The sequence below is a fragment of the Augochlora pura genome, chromosome 11 (genome assembly GCF_028453695.1).
Source record: "Augochlora pura isolate Apur16 chromosome 11, APUR_v2.2.1, whole genome shotgun sequence".
Lineage (NCBI taxonomy): Eukaryota > Metazoa > Arthropoda > Insecta > Hymenoptera > Halictidae > Augochlora > Augochlora pura.
Window position 1 is genome coordinate 4,213,856 of NC_135782.1, and position 13,301 is coordinate 4,227,156.

The 13,301-nt window shown below is 38.8% G+C and overlaps 2 protein-coding genes across 2 annotated transcripts in view; one reads left to right on the plus strand and one right to left on the minus strand.

Moving 5' to 3' along the window:
* The window catches only part of LOC144477150 (intestinal-type alkaline phosphatase 1), a 39,758-nt gene that overhangs the window by 23,756 nt on the left and 2,701 nt on the right, over positions 1 to 13,301 (minus strand). Inside the window, exon 2 of the mRNA XM_078194637.1 lies at positions 3,651 to 3,667. Within this exon, the coding sequence (XP_078050763.1) occupies positions 3,651 to 3,667 (17 nt within the window). The remainder of the gene's footprint in view (positions 1 to 3,650; positions 3,668 to 13,301) is intronic.
* LOC144477151 (caspase-1) overlaps positions 1 to 13,301 on the plus strand; it is a 55,110-nt gene that overhangs the window by 3,947 nt on the left and 37,862 nt on the right. The gene's annotated exons all lie outside the window — the stretch shown is intronic.

Consider the following 13,301-nt stretch of genomic DNA (forward strand, 5'->3'; position numbering starts at 1 on the left):
TTCCAATCAGAGTAGTTTCAAATGAAATAATAGTGACAATGTTCGTCGTCGTTTCGCTAAGAGTATTCTTAGGGTTCACCCACACGTGGAAGCGCATTGGAATGCAGACAGGTAGGGGGCTAGAACACCGTAGAACTGTTAACATGTTCGTTGCAATGTCAATCACTCGTGATCGACGCTGAACTTTCCACTCACGCCCCGTCGATCACTCTCGACGTGCATGAGTGCCTTCGACCAGATTGTTCAGATTCGGAACTGTACGCGCCTATGTTCACGCGGCGATCGTTCGATGAAATATAGCGACGACGCGACGTCTTCTGAATTAATCCTTTGAACTGTAAGTCATGTTAACCGTAAATAATTTTCTTTACTCAAGCGCATTTCAAGTGCATTTTAAGTGCATTTTATGCATGTGAATCCTCCTCTTTTAATATTTTTTAAAAATCTATGCTTTGTTAATAAAAAAATTTTTCTGATCAAGCGTGATCTTATTGGCGCCTTAGAGTTCAAAGGGTTAATATCACCTGCTTGCAATTTTTAGTTGCTCTATTTTTAATTCCTGATACAATTTAATTTTCATCCCTTGCTGCACCATTCGATATTATCCTACGCATCAAAATGTAATAATGTTTAATAAAAAAATATTTTCTGCAATCTGTAGTTCTTTTATGCAATAAGTGATCTTCCAGTTGACGACAGAAATTGTTTCTCAATTCTAATTTGAACTAAAGAACATGTGAAAATAAAATCTTGCATGCGGATCTACAGCATGAACTTGAATCCAAAATGTCTGCTATAAAAATGCTGAAATGCTCAAATGACAGCTGCGATTGTTACAACCGAGTTTAGAACAATTTAATACAGTAATCGATTAAAGTATAGTACACGTCGGAACGATAAAAATTGTATATTTCGTTCGAGCGAGCCCGCTTCGCGAGCAGGTTCGTTCGACCGGTGGGCGTCGAGGCTAATTAAATTCGTGTGCAGACGAATGTACAACAAATGAGCGGTAAATTCAAAGCAGCCCGCATTATGGTACCTAAACGTAATAGGTACACATGCGCGCGATACATACATCAACATGCAATATCCGGGCGCTAGCGGAGTTTGCCAAGCTTTGTGGAGATCTACATTGGAATTCAATATCCTATTGACTCGTGATATTGAAACCAAAGGAGTACGCGCGGACGCCGCGTATTTTACGCAATTTGCAACAAAAATGGCTAAGTGAAATACAAAGTGAACATTTAGAACGGCTATTGCCGTTTTAGTATTATGATTAGTAATGATAGGATCTAATCGAATATTATGGATATTATGATTGAAAATTTTAAGCGAATATTATGGCTTAATCATTATTAAATTATAGCTATTAAATATTACTAAATTGTAGTTATTAGGTATTGCTAAATTATAGTTATTAAGCATTACTAAATCATAGTTATTAAGTATTATTAAATCATAACTGTTAACTATTATTAAATCGTAATTGTTAAGTATTAATAAATTATAATTATTAAATATTACTAAATCATAGTTATTGAATATTACCAAATCGTAATTGTTAAGTATTACTAAATCACAATTATTAAATATAAAATGACTTCGATAACAACTCCATATCATTTTCGACTCCCTAAAATCATCCAACCAAAAAAAAACCCATTTCTATAGCAATCATTGTCTCTCGCAATCGACGATCATCATCACCATCACCATCCTCCAATTTGCCAACCATCGCTGGTACGACCACGACGATCACGGACGCCGTCAACACCGGACAACGCCGTCGTCTCGGCAAATAATTACCGCGGCATTAATTGAATCAATTATGCATTCGTTATTAAATAGAATATCGATTTTCGCGGAACTTTCAGCAGCATCAGCCTCGTCGTCGCGCTCACGCGGCAGGGGGGAGAATTTTCCGTGGAAGTTGCCGCGGCATTTAGGCGAGCGGATTTTCGACTTCCTACATAACCAATGCGCCGATCGAAAATTTGCAAATTCATCCGTCGAGTTCCCCCGGTTAACGAAGACAGTCGTCGGAATGAACTTTGTCCGATGACGACTAACTCCTGGCCGGCAGAACCCGGCCCAGCACCCCCCATTCTCGCCCTCTGATCAATAATTCATTCGCATCATCGCAGCAGCCGCCGTCGCCGCGTCAGATGTCGAACGAACGATTCTACGAGTCGACGGACGCATTTGAATTTCGTGGAATTTCACGACGGGGGAAATTTCGCGGTAGCTCCCGGGGATTCAATCAGGTAACGGCAACTTTCCACTTGTCGCGAGCGAGCGAGAGGAGTTGCGGAATTTCCTCTCGCGGCTTATCGTTCGCGGATCCCCACCGCCCCATGGAGAACCAGGCAGTCAACTCGAACGCGTCTCTCCTTTTTTTTCCAAACCCTCCACTCCCCCCACTCCACGTCGCTGTCGTTTTTCATCTTGCCGGCGAAACTTTTCGAACGACGTTATTTTTCACGACAACGGGCGGCGACGCGCCGGTTCCTCGACTCGGAATCGCGGGGGGGAACTCCGTTCAAATAGATCGGAAAGCGTCGGACCGGTCGCCGCATACTCTGACAAAGTTCAAAGGGCGCGCGCTTTCCGATCCCATTTGTATCACTTCTACGGCACCACGAGGACGCCGCCTCTTGTCCGGATCCTCCTCCACTTTTCCCTATCGCCTATTAACGCTATCTCGCATATTTTTGCCCCGGTCGAACCTCGAAGGATACTATATACTCTATACTATACTATATAGTATAGTATACACTCTATACCATACTATATAGTATACTATACACTCTATACCATACTATATAGTATACTATACACTCTATACTATACTATATAGTATCCTATACACTCTATACTATACTATATAGTATACTATACACTCTATACTATACTATATAGTATCCTATACACTCTATACTATACTATGTAGTATACTGTAGTACTAGTAATATAGTATAATATAGTACTAGTAATATAGTATACTATAGTACTAGTAATATAGTATACTATAGATACTATATAGTAGTACTATATACTACCTCGGTCGAAGGATACTATGACCACGGTCTTGTCACGGAAATTTAATAAATAATTAGCGACGGAGAGCACTGCTGCAGTGAATTGTAACTCATACTGTATGTATAGTATAGTATAATTTTTCGGGAAATTGTAGATCTGTTAAAATCTCGCGTTGCTTTTATTATATTTTTTCTAGGAGAATAAATGAATTAAAGAGTCTTGATGATTTGTATAACTATTAGTTGATTAAACATTTGGTGTATGTCCTGGGAGAACAATATATAGTATATTATATAATAGTTATATACAATCAGAAAGAAAATAACATAAAATGCAGAAGCAAGAGTAACATATAATAAAGTAATACAGTAGCGGTATAGTAAAAAGTATACTATAGCATACTATTAGTATACTAGTATTGTAGTAAAGAGTATACTATAGCATACTATTATTATTCTAGTAGTATAGTAAAGAGTATACTATAGTATATTATATCATACTATTATTATTCTAGTAGTATAGTAAAGAGTATACTATAGTATATTAACAGTATAACGAAGAGTATTATACTATTTCACAAAATCTGTAAAAATCACTTCAAAACCTACCAATTCTACCAAAAATCCTTCAATAATACAATCCAAAAAAATCTGAATTTCCAAAAATCATCACTCGCTACACAATTCACAAACCTAACCCATCAGCACACTAATTCTCGGATAAAAGTTCCTCCATCCACACGCCGCAGTAATATTCGAAATGGTCTAAGCCAAACCGAGTCCACAGTCTCTATCGCCATCCATCTACAACCATCCATTACAAACGCGTCGTCCAAACACCATAATAACCGAACGTCTTACAATTCGGACACGTTCCCTTATCTAAACGTAGTATCCTTCGAACAACAGCGGCGTCTCTCCACCTCCTCTGCTTGCAAATATGGCGCGAGCGCTTAGCCGTCGTTGCCTCTGTTCGAGCAGCCGAGTTTCTCTCTGTCCGTGACAGAAAGCGAGGCTTCCTCAAAGACAATACGAACTCCGCTCAAAGACAACACGTCGGTGGGACGAAGATGCGCATCGCGCGCGCGTGCGACGGATCGATAAAGTAAAGCGATCCCGACGGGATCCCGCCAGTTCCCTTACGTTATTATGGAAACTGTTCAAATGTCCTACGAATGTTGTTCGGGCGTCACGTCGTCGATAATAATGACGAATTGTGTGACGTGTTAATAGCATTAACGAAACGAGTTAATACGAAACGAAATTGGTATATTTTTGTTAATAAAGGTATATAACATCCTGTAAAATGAAAAGTCAATTCGAGGTGAAATTCAACGCGAGGCGGCAAAGTCAACTCGATCGCTGTTTAGCGTTAAACAAATAATCGGCGTTCAAGAGGCGACCGGATCGGGGCGTTGAATAAGAGAATGTTCGTGTGTGTCATCGTCACTCCGTCGATTCGACGCGTTCGCTGATTTTCCCGCGAGAGAAACACGCATCAAAGACGCTGATTCGTACGCGACGAGAAAGAAGCTCTTAAAAGAAGCCCGCCCAACAGATGGCAGCATCGGCAAAGGGAACCGTGACGTACGCGAAGAGGCGCGCCGGAAGGTAGCTCATTTCCGGAAGCCGAGTCGTGCTCCGCCCGTAGCTCTCCCACGCGTCCCATATTCTTTCTCCGCCGGCCGCCGACCGAATCCCCGAAACACGTATTATCTTTTATCTGTAAACGCTACGACGCTCGTGAAATTGTTTCCATCGAGCCGCGACGCCCCACGAAATCTTTTTCCGTTCCACGCGCGCCCTCACCCTCCGCGATTCGCCGCGACGCGCCCCGTGAATTTCCACCGAAAGAAACTCCGTCCGTCCGTCCGTTCGTCCTCCCTGTTTTATTTTAATTTGCATGCAAACGTCCCGCCGCCTAGTGTTTATATGGAAATTGCCTTTTATCTTATCGCCATCGCAGCCGGGGGAGCGGCATTTTTAAACTACCGCCGCGCGCGGAGGGCCGATGCTCCTTTTTCCGGGACGGAAATATGCTTCCACGCGAAGAAACACCTTTATCTTCCCGCCGTCGTGTCGTTCTCTTTTTTCCACCAACCCCTCTCCCCCCTGTGACGCCGTAAAGTCGCGCTCTTCCTCCGCGATTCGCCGCGGGAATAGATTAAAATGGACGGGACGCGGCGACGAATTATACGCCGTCAACGTCGCTCGAAATATAGACATGTCTTTGACGGGGGCGAGATTATTATATGGTATTATTATTTTATTTAGTTGTTTAATTATTGTTAATCAATATTAATATATTAGTTGTTCTGTTATTCTGTTATTGTATTTTTATTTAATTTTTTTATGCATTAAGTCTTAGTTCGCGCGTGACGCGGCATTTTTGTTTCCACCCCCAGATAATGATAACGCACTGATAACATAATATAATAATATAATAATATACTAATATAATAATATAATAATATACTAATATAATATATATACAGAAATATAATATATAGCAATATACTGGCATATACTGATAATAAGTAAATTCTTATATTTTAGGATACGGTTTAATACACGATACGGTTTTTCCTTAATAACTAATAAACAAAACCGCGAATTGAATTTTCGCAAAGGAAAAAGATACTCCAAACGATCTCAGCAACCCTTAATTTTGCAATTACAAATGATTTTAAGAACAGTCTGTATAGATATATATATAATGAAATTTAATTAACGAATTAACAACAAGATATTTACAATTTATAACGAACAGGAACAATATTTCAAGCGACCACTTCGAAATGTTCGAGTGTAAGAATTAATTGACCGTGCTAAATAATATTATTCGCGTAAAACAATTGTCGCCCTTAACAGCTGCATACGAAACATAATTATTCCGTAACGAGCATTGTTGCTGGAAATATGCAATCGTTTCCATGGGTTCATTGATTATCGATGTTATTAATGTTTCTACCTTCTTTATTCCATTATTCTGGCTCTTTATGCAAATTTCGAATGTCGTATGCGATTTTAGAAATACGAAAATTGAGGCAATGTTTGTTTCACGAGCTGGAAGATTTATTGTTTAGGGGCGGAAAATTTGCTATTAACTATATTAATTAAATATACGTATAAATAGATATAAAATAAATATGTACGATGATTATATTATTTATATTTATAAAGATTGGATAGATATGGTGAATATTATTTACATATTATTATTACTTTAATAATATTTTATAATATTATTTATTACCGTTACGATAATTATGAAAATATATAAATATTGAATAAATATGGAAAATATTATTTTTATATAACATATAATACCGTATATTGTCATGATAATTATGTACTGTATATACATAAATATTGAATAAATATGGAAAATATTATTTATACGTATACACACATACTGTCGCAATAATTACGTAAATCTGTCATTGGCAAGGCACCACGTGGTCCAGAACAAGTTTCCCGATGCAGATCGAGCCCTCTCGTGCCCCTCGCGAAAGGTTATCTTTCCGGTGAAGCGACTCCGCGAAGATTCGATTCCAGCGCTTCCGTTGCAACTGTCTGGCACCGCAGGTTTTGATAGCAACTATCGGTTTCTTGGTTTAATTACAAGTCGCAGCGCCGCGCGGGTACCTTGTTCTTGACAGAACTTTATCGTGGCCGGCGAGCCGCGGCTCTATGGAAAGGAAACGGAGGACTGGATTCTGCGAAAGTTTACAGCGCGGTTGACGCGTTGCGAGAACTTCGGAATGCGCTGCTTTCGATCGACGATGACCATTAAGCTGCGAACTTCATTATTTGATGCTTCGAAAGCAACGATGTTCGAATGAGTAAACAAATTACGACAGTCGATCATGGCGAGTTTAATTGTAATTATATGATAATGTATTATAGGAAATGATAGGAAATAATAGGAAATATAAGATGAGAGGAAATTATTACTATTCTTTGTTAATTAGAATAGAAGAACTATAGAAAGATTCGCAGGAAGAAAAAAAATTGAGGATTTCTATGGAAAATTGTTTCGTTCTCTTTGAAGCGAATTTTAGTGGATTTTACAACGATCATACGAAATAATTAAAATCCTTTGTTAATTCGCGTAGTTTTAAGGTGCTGAATTAATTGAAGCTATTTTGGGCTCTTTTGTAACCTAAACAATTTAAAATAATAGAGAAAGATTCGTAAAAAAAAGAATATTAAGAATTTTTATGCAAAATAGTTTCGTTGTCTTGGAAGCGAATTTCAATGATTTTATTCGCAATAAATAAATATTACCTATACCAAATTTTCGATTCAAAATACTAAAAAGGCTGGAAATTAATTCGTAATAATTGCAAAAATTAACTTTGCTATTTAAAATCGAAAGAACCCGTTTCCTGCAATTGCATAAAATAAAGATAACATAATCGCACACCAGGCATCGTAATTTTAAGGTCCGCCGTATCACGTATGCAAAAGTAGGACGAACCGGCGAATTTATGGGGTCGGCCTAGGCGGGATCCCCCATCGGAACGGTCACAATATCGTGGACGCGTCAGGACGCGGCCGAGCGGCGGACAATAATTGTAAATTGACAAATTGCTATGGAAAGGGAGCGGAGGTGTCCCCCCCTGTTGGTCGGTCGCGAAGTGAACCGCGTCACCGGCAAACGGCGGCCGATTAATCAACCGGGCAATTCATCTTAATGATCGTGGTTCCAAGGCAGCTTGCGCTTTCATGCCGGCTACGTAAACGCGGCCAGACGTACGAAACTCCTCTCTCACTCTCTCTATCCCTCTCTCTTTCTCTCTCTCTTTCTCTCGCGTGCGTGATCAGGCTCGAAGAATCAATGTTTAAAGCTATGTTAATTTATTGCTCCGGTATTGAATTTATTTGCTTTATTTTAACAAATAATTAACACTGATTTAAAACAGTAGTTATTTAACCCTTTGGCTACGGCAGACTTCGGGACGGACGTTGTTTTTCGTTAGACATCCATTTCTGAGGAAGTATATTAACCCTTTGACTACTGTTGGCGCCTATTGGCGTCCGAAACATGCTGGCTTCCCGGCACTGTAGGTGCCAGTAGCCGTCAAGATCGCATTTCTAACTACAAAAACTATGGCCGCGCTAAAGTCTGCCGTAGCCAAAGGGTTAAAATATTCAAAATATTGAATTCTATCACATTAACCCCTCGAAGCCATTTTTACTGTGATTCTAAAATAATTTTTCTAACATAGAGCATTTCCATTTTATAAGGTAAAGAGGTTATGTTCGATTGAAATTGAATCCTGTAACTCATACAACAACAGCTATACTTTCAATGATTTTTCAAATCTAATTTTTCATAATGTAAAAATGATTTTGGAACGTGCTGTAACATTTTTACCGGTGACTCAGAGTCACAAGGGTTAAAAGGGTGCAAAAGGGTTAAACCAATATTACTTGAAGCGAACAAAAATTCTATACTATAGTTTATTGATTCGAGAAATCAGAATCTCTTGAAGACTGAATAATAAATATGAATTAAATTCCCGTTGGGAAAAGTGTATTGAAGTAAATTAGGTACATTTTGATTAAGTCAATAGTTTTCGGAAAAAGATATGCAGTTTTATATACTCAACACGTTCGTCGCATATCTGGGTGACACTAATTTCCGACCAATTTTGCAAATTTATTTTTATCGCAATATATTCGAGCAAAATGAATTCGGCTAACTTTTTACTTTTATGTTAATTAATTAAATTGCTTTAATCATGTGGGGATTTCAGTGTCTGATTCCGGGCAACGACGTGTTAAAAATCCGATATTTCATGCGCGGCGACTTAATAGAATCCTTAACCCTTTCGCTCTCTCGACGCGGGTCGCATCCCGTGTTTATTACGGCACTCGATCGCGCATGCCCCCGGCACGGTGTTGTTACACGGTACACGGGACGGCCCTCCCCCCACCTATTGTTTCCGCGAATCTCCGATTCAGCCGCGGCGAAGTGGCCCCGGCGAGAGAGCGAGTTATTTTCGAGTTGACTTGGCTAAATGCAGTTTTATCGTTCGCCGTCTATTCAGAATTCCCGTGCTCGCAGCCTCTCGCGCGCTCTTTTTTGTTTGTTCGTCTGCTTTTTTTTTTTAACCGTCCAACCCTCCGACCAGCAACGATGCGCTGTAACGTCGCGTTGTTTTTTTTTCCAATTTCATACCGGCATTGTCGATTACGACGAATAACTCTGTATAGAACACATTTAATTGGATCGAACCTCCATCAGCGGACGACCTTTTTCCGTCGCTTTCGCGCCGACGGGCTCTAGGATTAACCCTTTGCACTCGACAGCCCATTCTAATTCTAAATCTAAAGCAATTTTTGTTTGGCTTACGGTATCGCCATTTTATGCGACGAAGCGCTTTTTAGGAATATGACATTAACTTCTGCGATTTATAGCAGCTGCTTTACTTTTAAGAATTTTTTAAATCCAGAATTTGTTAGAATTGCTTTGAAATGTGATAGAACGATTTTAATGGTGCTTCAGAGTCGCCGCTCGAGTGCAAAGGGTTAACACCTACGTGCAAACCAATCTCTTACCCAAGTTTCGAAAAATAGAATTTCATAGCGAATTTTCTAAAATATTATATAAAACACTGTATAGGATTTCGGTAAAATTGAGAAATGATAAAAATTCGGTCCCCCTTTCATCGCTCGAATTTCTCCGATTTTTGCGTAACTTTCGCGAGCTGGTGGTTCGATATCCTGTGTATTAAAGCACCCCCCTCTCCCCTCCGGTAATAGATAAGATAATAATGAAACTCTGATTCCGCATTGCAGCGAATCCATGCAGCTATTTCGCGCGTACTATGAATGCAACAGTGAACGCGAAATCTGTCAGAAAATACGAAATTCTCTGCGCGCGTGTCGCTGCGGAAACCCTCTTTTGGCTTATCTTAAACGTCATCGGACGCCGATGTTAATTAAAACGAGTTCAGACGGGATCACGTTTCCATAAATTGTAATTATTGAATTACAACATTGATAAAGTGGAAGGGACGGCAATTAACGTTTAGCACCTGAGGCTACACCAACCGCGGACATAGTTACGTGTACACCTAATAGCGGCGGCCGTGTATCATAAATTGTTTGAATATGATAATGTATCTGTTAATTAGTTTCGTCGGGGGGGCCGGTTCTCGCGGGCGCAGATCAGAAAGCATTATATATATATATATATATTTTGTCGGGAACGGTAATTAGATTATGTCAACACGTTAACGAGCAACGGAGATTATTCGTAATCAATCGGCCGCGATTTTAGGTTATGTTATCGATCTCGTTACGCGATGCATTTTGCATCGATCTTAGGATAGTATTATTAATTCTAGTTGCAATTAGGTTGTTTTTTATTGATATTCTTTTATTCTTTTATTAATTGAAATCATTATTCAATTTAAAATTATTCGATTTGATTTACAAAATTTGCTACAGTCTGTGCTATCGCATTAAATGAACTTCAATGGAATTAACCAAGTTTTAACTGTGTTTTTAACTTTTTACTTTAATCCACTATATTATAGTATAGTATATTATAGTATAGTATATTATAGTATACTATATTATAGTATAGTATATTATAGTATAGTATATTATAGTATAGTATATTATAGTATAGTATATTATGGTATAGTATATTATAGTATAGTATATTATAGTATAGTATATTATATTATATAAATCCATATAATTTCTATTTTACTTTTCCCATTTTATTTCCCTATTTTTCTTTCTCCAATTTTATTTTCTCTATTTTAAATCGAACAATATTCTGGACAAGCCATTTTAAAAAAACAACAATATTCTAGTCGTTCACATTGAAACGCGATGTGTTAGACAGTTCTAGACGAAAGAGTTTGGACAAATCGTGCGCGTCGAACTGTACAGTACAGGGCACCGTCGGATTTATGAGAAATTAAAATCATCGATTCGCTCGCGCGAGCGCCAGGCAAAATCCTTCGTTCCCGAAGCGACGAAACGGGCGGCGCAATAAAGCAAGAGATGGAAGTCCTTATTTACGAGCGTTTCTCTATAGCTTGAATAAACATCTCCGTTGCACACGTGTCCGTGTCCGACCGTGCTGCGCGCCCACCACCACCAACCCTCCCCTCCGGCCTCGTTTTCGGATTGAATTTAGTAGCGTTTATACAGTCGTATATAGGGTGCGCCATTTAAATTAGACTCCGCCGTGCAACCGTGAATACCGTAGACGCCCAAAAATTTTGCGAAAACTGGAACTCGATTTTGCGAAAGTAACGAGGTACTGAATTTTTTAGTGAATTTTAAAGTGGTGTATAGTGAAAGGGAATAAGATGTATAATATCGTAAATATAGGCATGAATAAATGTATGTGAAATTTCTATGTAAATGTTAGAGCGATGGAATAAATTTCTATATTGTTATTATTGTGTTATTGGTATAGGGGTAAATGTATAAATATAAATATAGATACCATAATTATTATTCTATTAATATAGATATAAAGATAGATATCTACATAAATATAAATACTATAATTATTATATTGTTAATATAGACATAAAGAAAAATATGAACATTAATATAGACACTATAATCATTAAATTATCAACACAGACATAAATAAAGATATTCTAATATCCCAATATTTCTCCATACTACCTATTATATTATCTATTATAACCTAACAAAATATCTCCAAGTAACATTTCTCTTTCTCCAAACGACACGATACCGAATTAAAACAGCAATTTATCGAGACATCGATTTTCACTTAGAACATTAGCAGACTCGCCAACAATACCAACTCGCGCCCCTGGGAATTGATTTAATTGCCTTGCCCGCTGCAGCTCCGCCAAAAGTGTAAAATCGCGACTCGTTAAAAACTATATTGTCTGTATAACTCAATGACAACAATCCGCGATTATAGGCAACAGAAGTCCCTCGCGTCATCCGGCGCGCCACACCCCCTTCGTTGCACCAGCAGCAGCAGCAGTAGCAGCAGTAGCACCGGCTAGCAATATCCGTGCATGCGCGCCACAGAAATTCTGTTAATTGCTCGATACCGTTCTAATGAGACTCGGTTATAACCGGGCGCCCACCGATGGGAGCCATACGTTACGCCCGGTACTTGATGATTTCGATAGATACCGAAATTGGACGAGCACACACAACCACACACCTCTAGAAGAACTGCAACGACGTCGGGCGAAATGAAACTCGATTTCCTCCCCCCCCTCTCGTCTCTTGCAATTAGAACAATTCTCCTGCCTTAATACGAAAGAATCGCGCGCGCGCGCGTCGACGATATTTGCCGCGCGTTAACATCGCGAAAATATGGAGCCGCGGTGTACGAATTTTCGGCTCGCTTTTCGTTCTTTCGTCCCGCGTCCTTTGTTGTTTTAATGAAGGCGAGGGTGTGTGAACAGTTTCGTTGCAAATTCTAGTTTGTTCGGCTGTTAATTGTTCTAAACTTATTGGCCTGTGACTAGAAATTCTTTTAAATTGTTTAGAGATTGTTTTTAAATTATTTAGGCAAAATATATAAATATCGGATTCTGTATTTTTGGTAAATATAATATTAAATAAATATCTCACATACTTTATATGTTCTGGGAAATAAAAATTACTGTACTATATTATACTATGTAACTATAATAATATATAATAGAAATTAACTTTATTTGATCAAAGAATGTTCACTAATATATCATACTAATTATACAAGTAACACGTCTTATGCAAATTTCAAACACAACCGAAGTAACAAAAAGTACCGATAAAAGAAACTATATTTATTCTATATTTGTTCTATATTTATTCCATATTTATCCTACACTTATTCGACCATATTTCTCGCAATTATTAAATACACTTAAATTATCCACAAAATCCGACCTGACCCAGAAACCCAGTTCCCAACTCCGCATCCCCCATAAGAGCTTCCTCAAAGAACGAAACAGCGGGAATTCGTTGCTGCATCATTGTTTAAGCTCCGAATTTACGCCCGGCGTTTTACTTTCAGTTTTACGGGCACCGTTACACGTCGAACAGCGTACGTTCCTCGAGAGGAATGTTTCAAGCTTTACCGTCGTTTAATGCGACATTTTGCCCGCGATAATATTACGAAGATATACGGGGAGGGGAGGAGAGGAGAGGAGAGAAAGAAAGAGAGAGAGAGAGAGAGAGAGAGAGAGAGCCTTTGTAATCGTAGATACGCAGACGTCGTGCGGAGTAGAAACAGAATTTCAA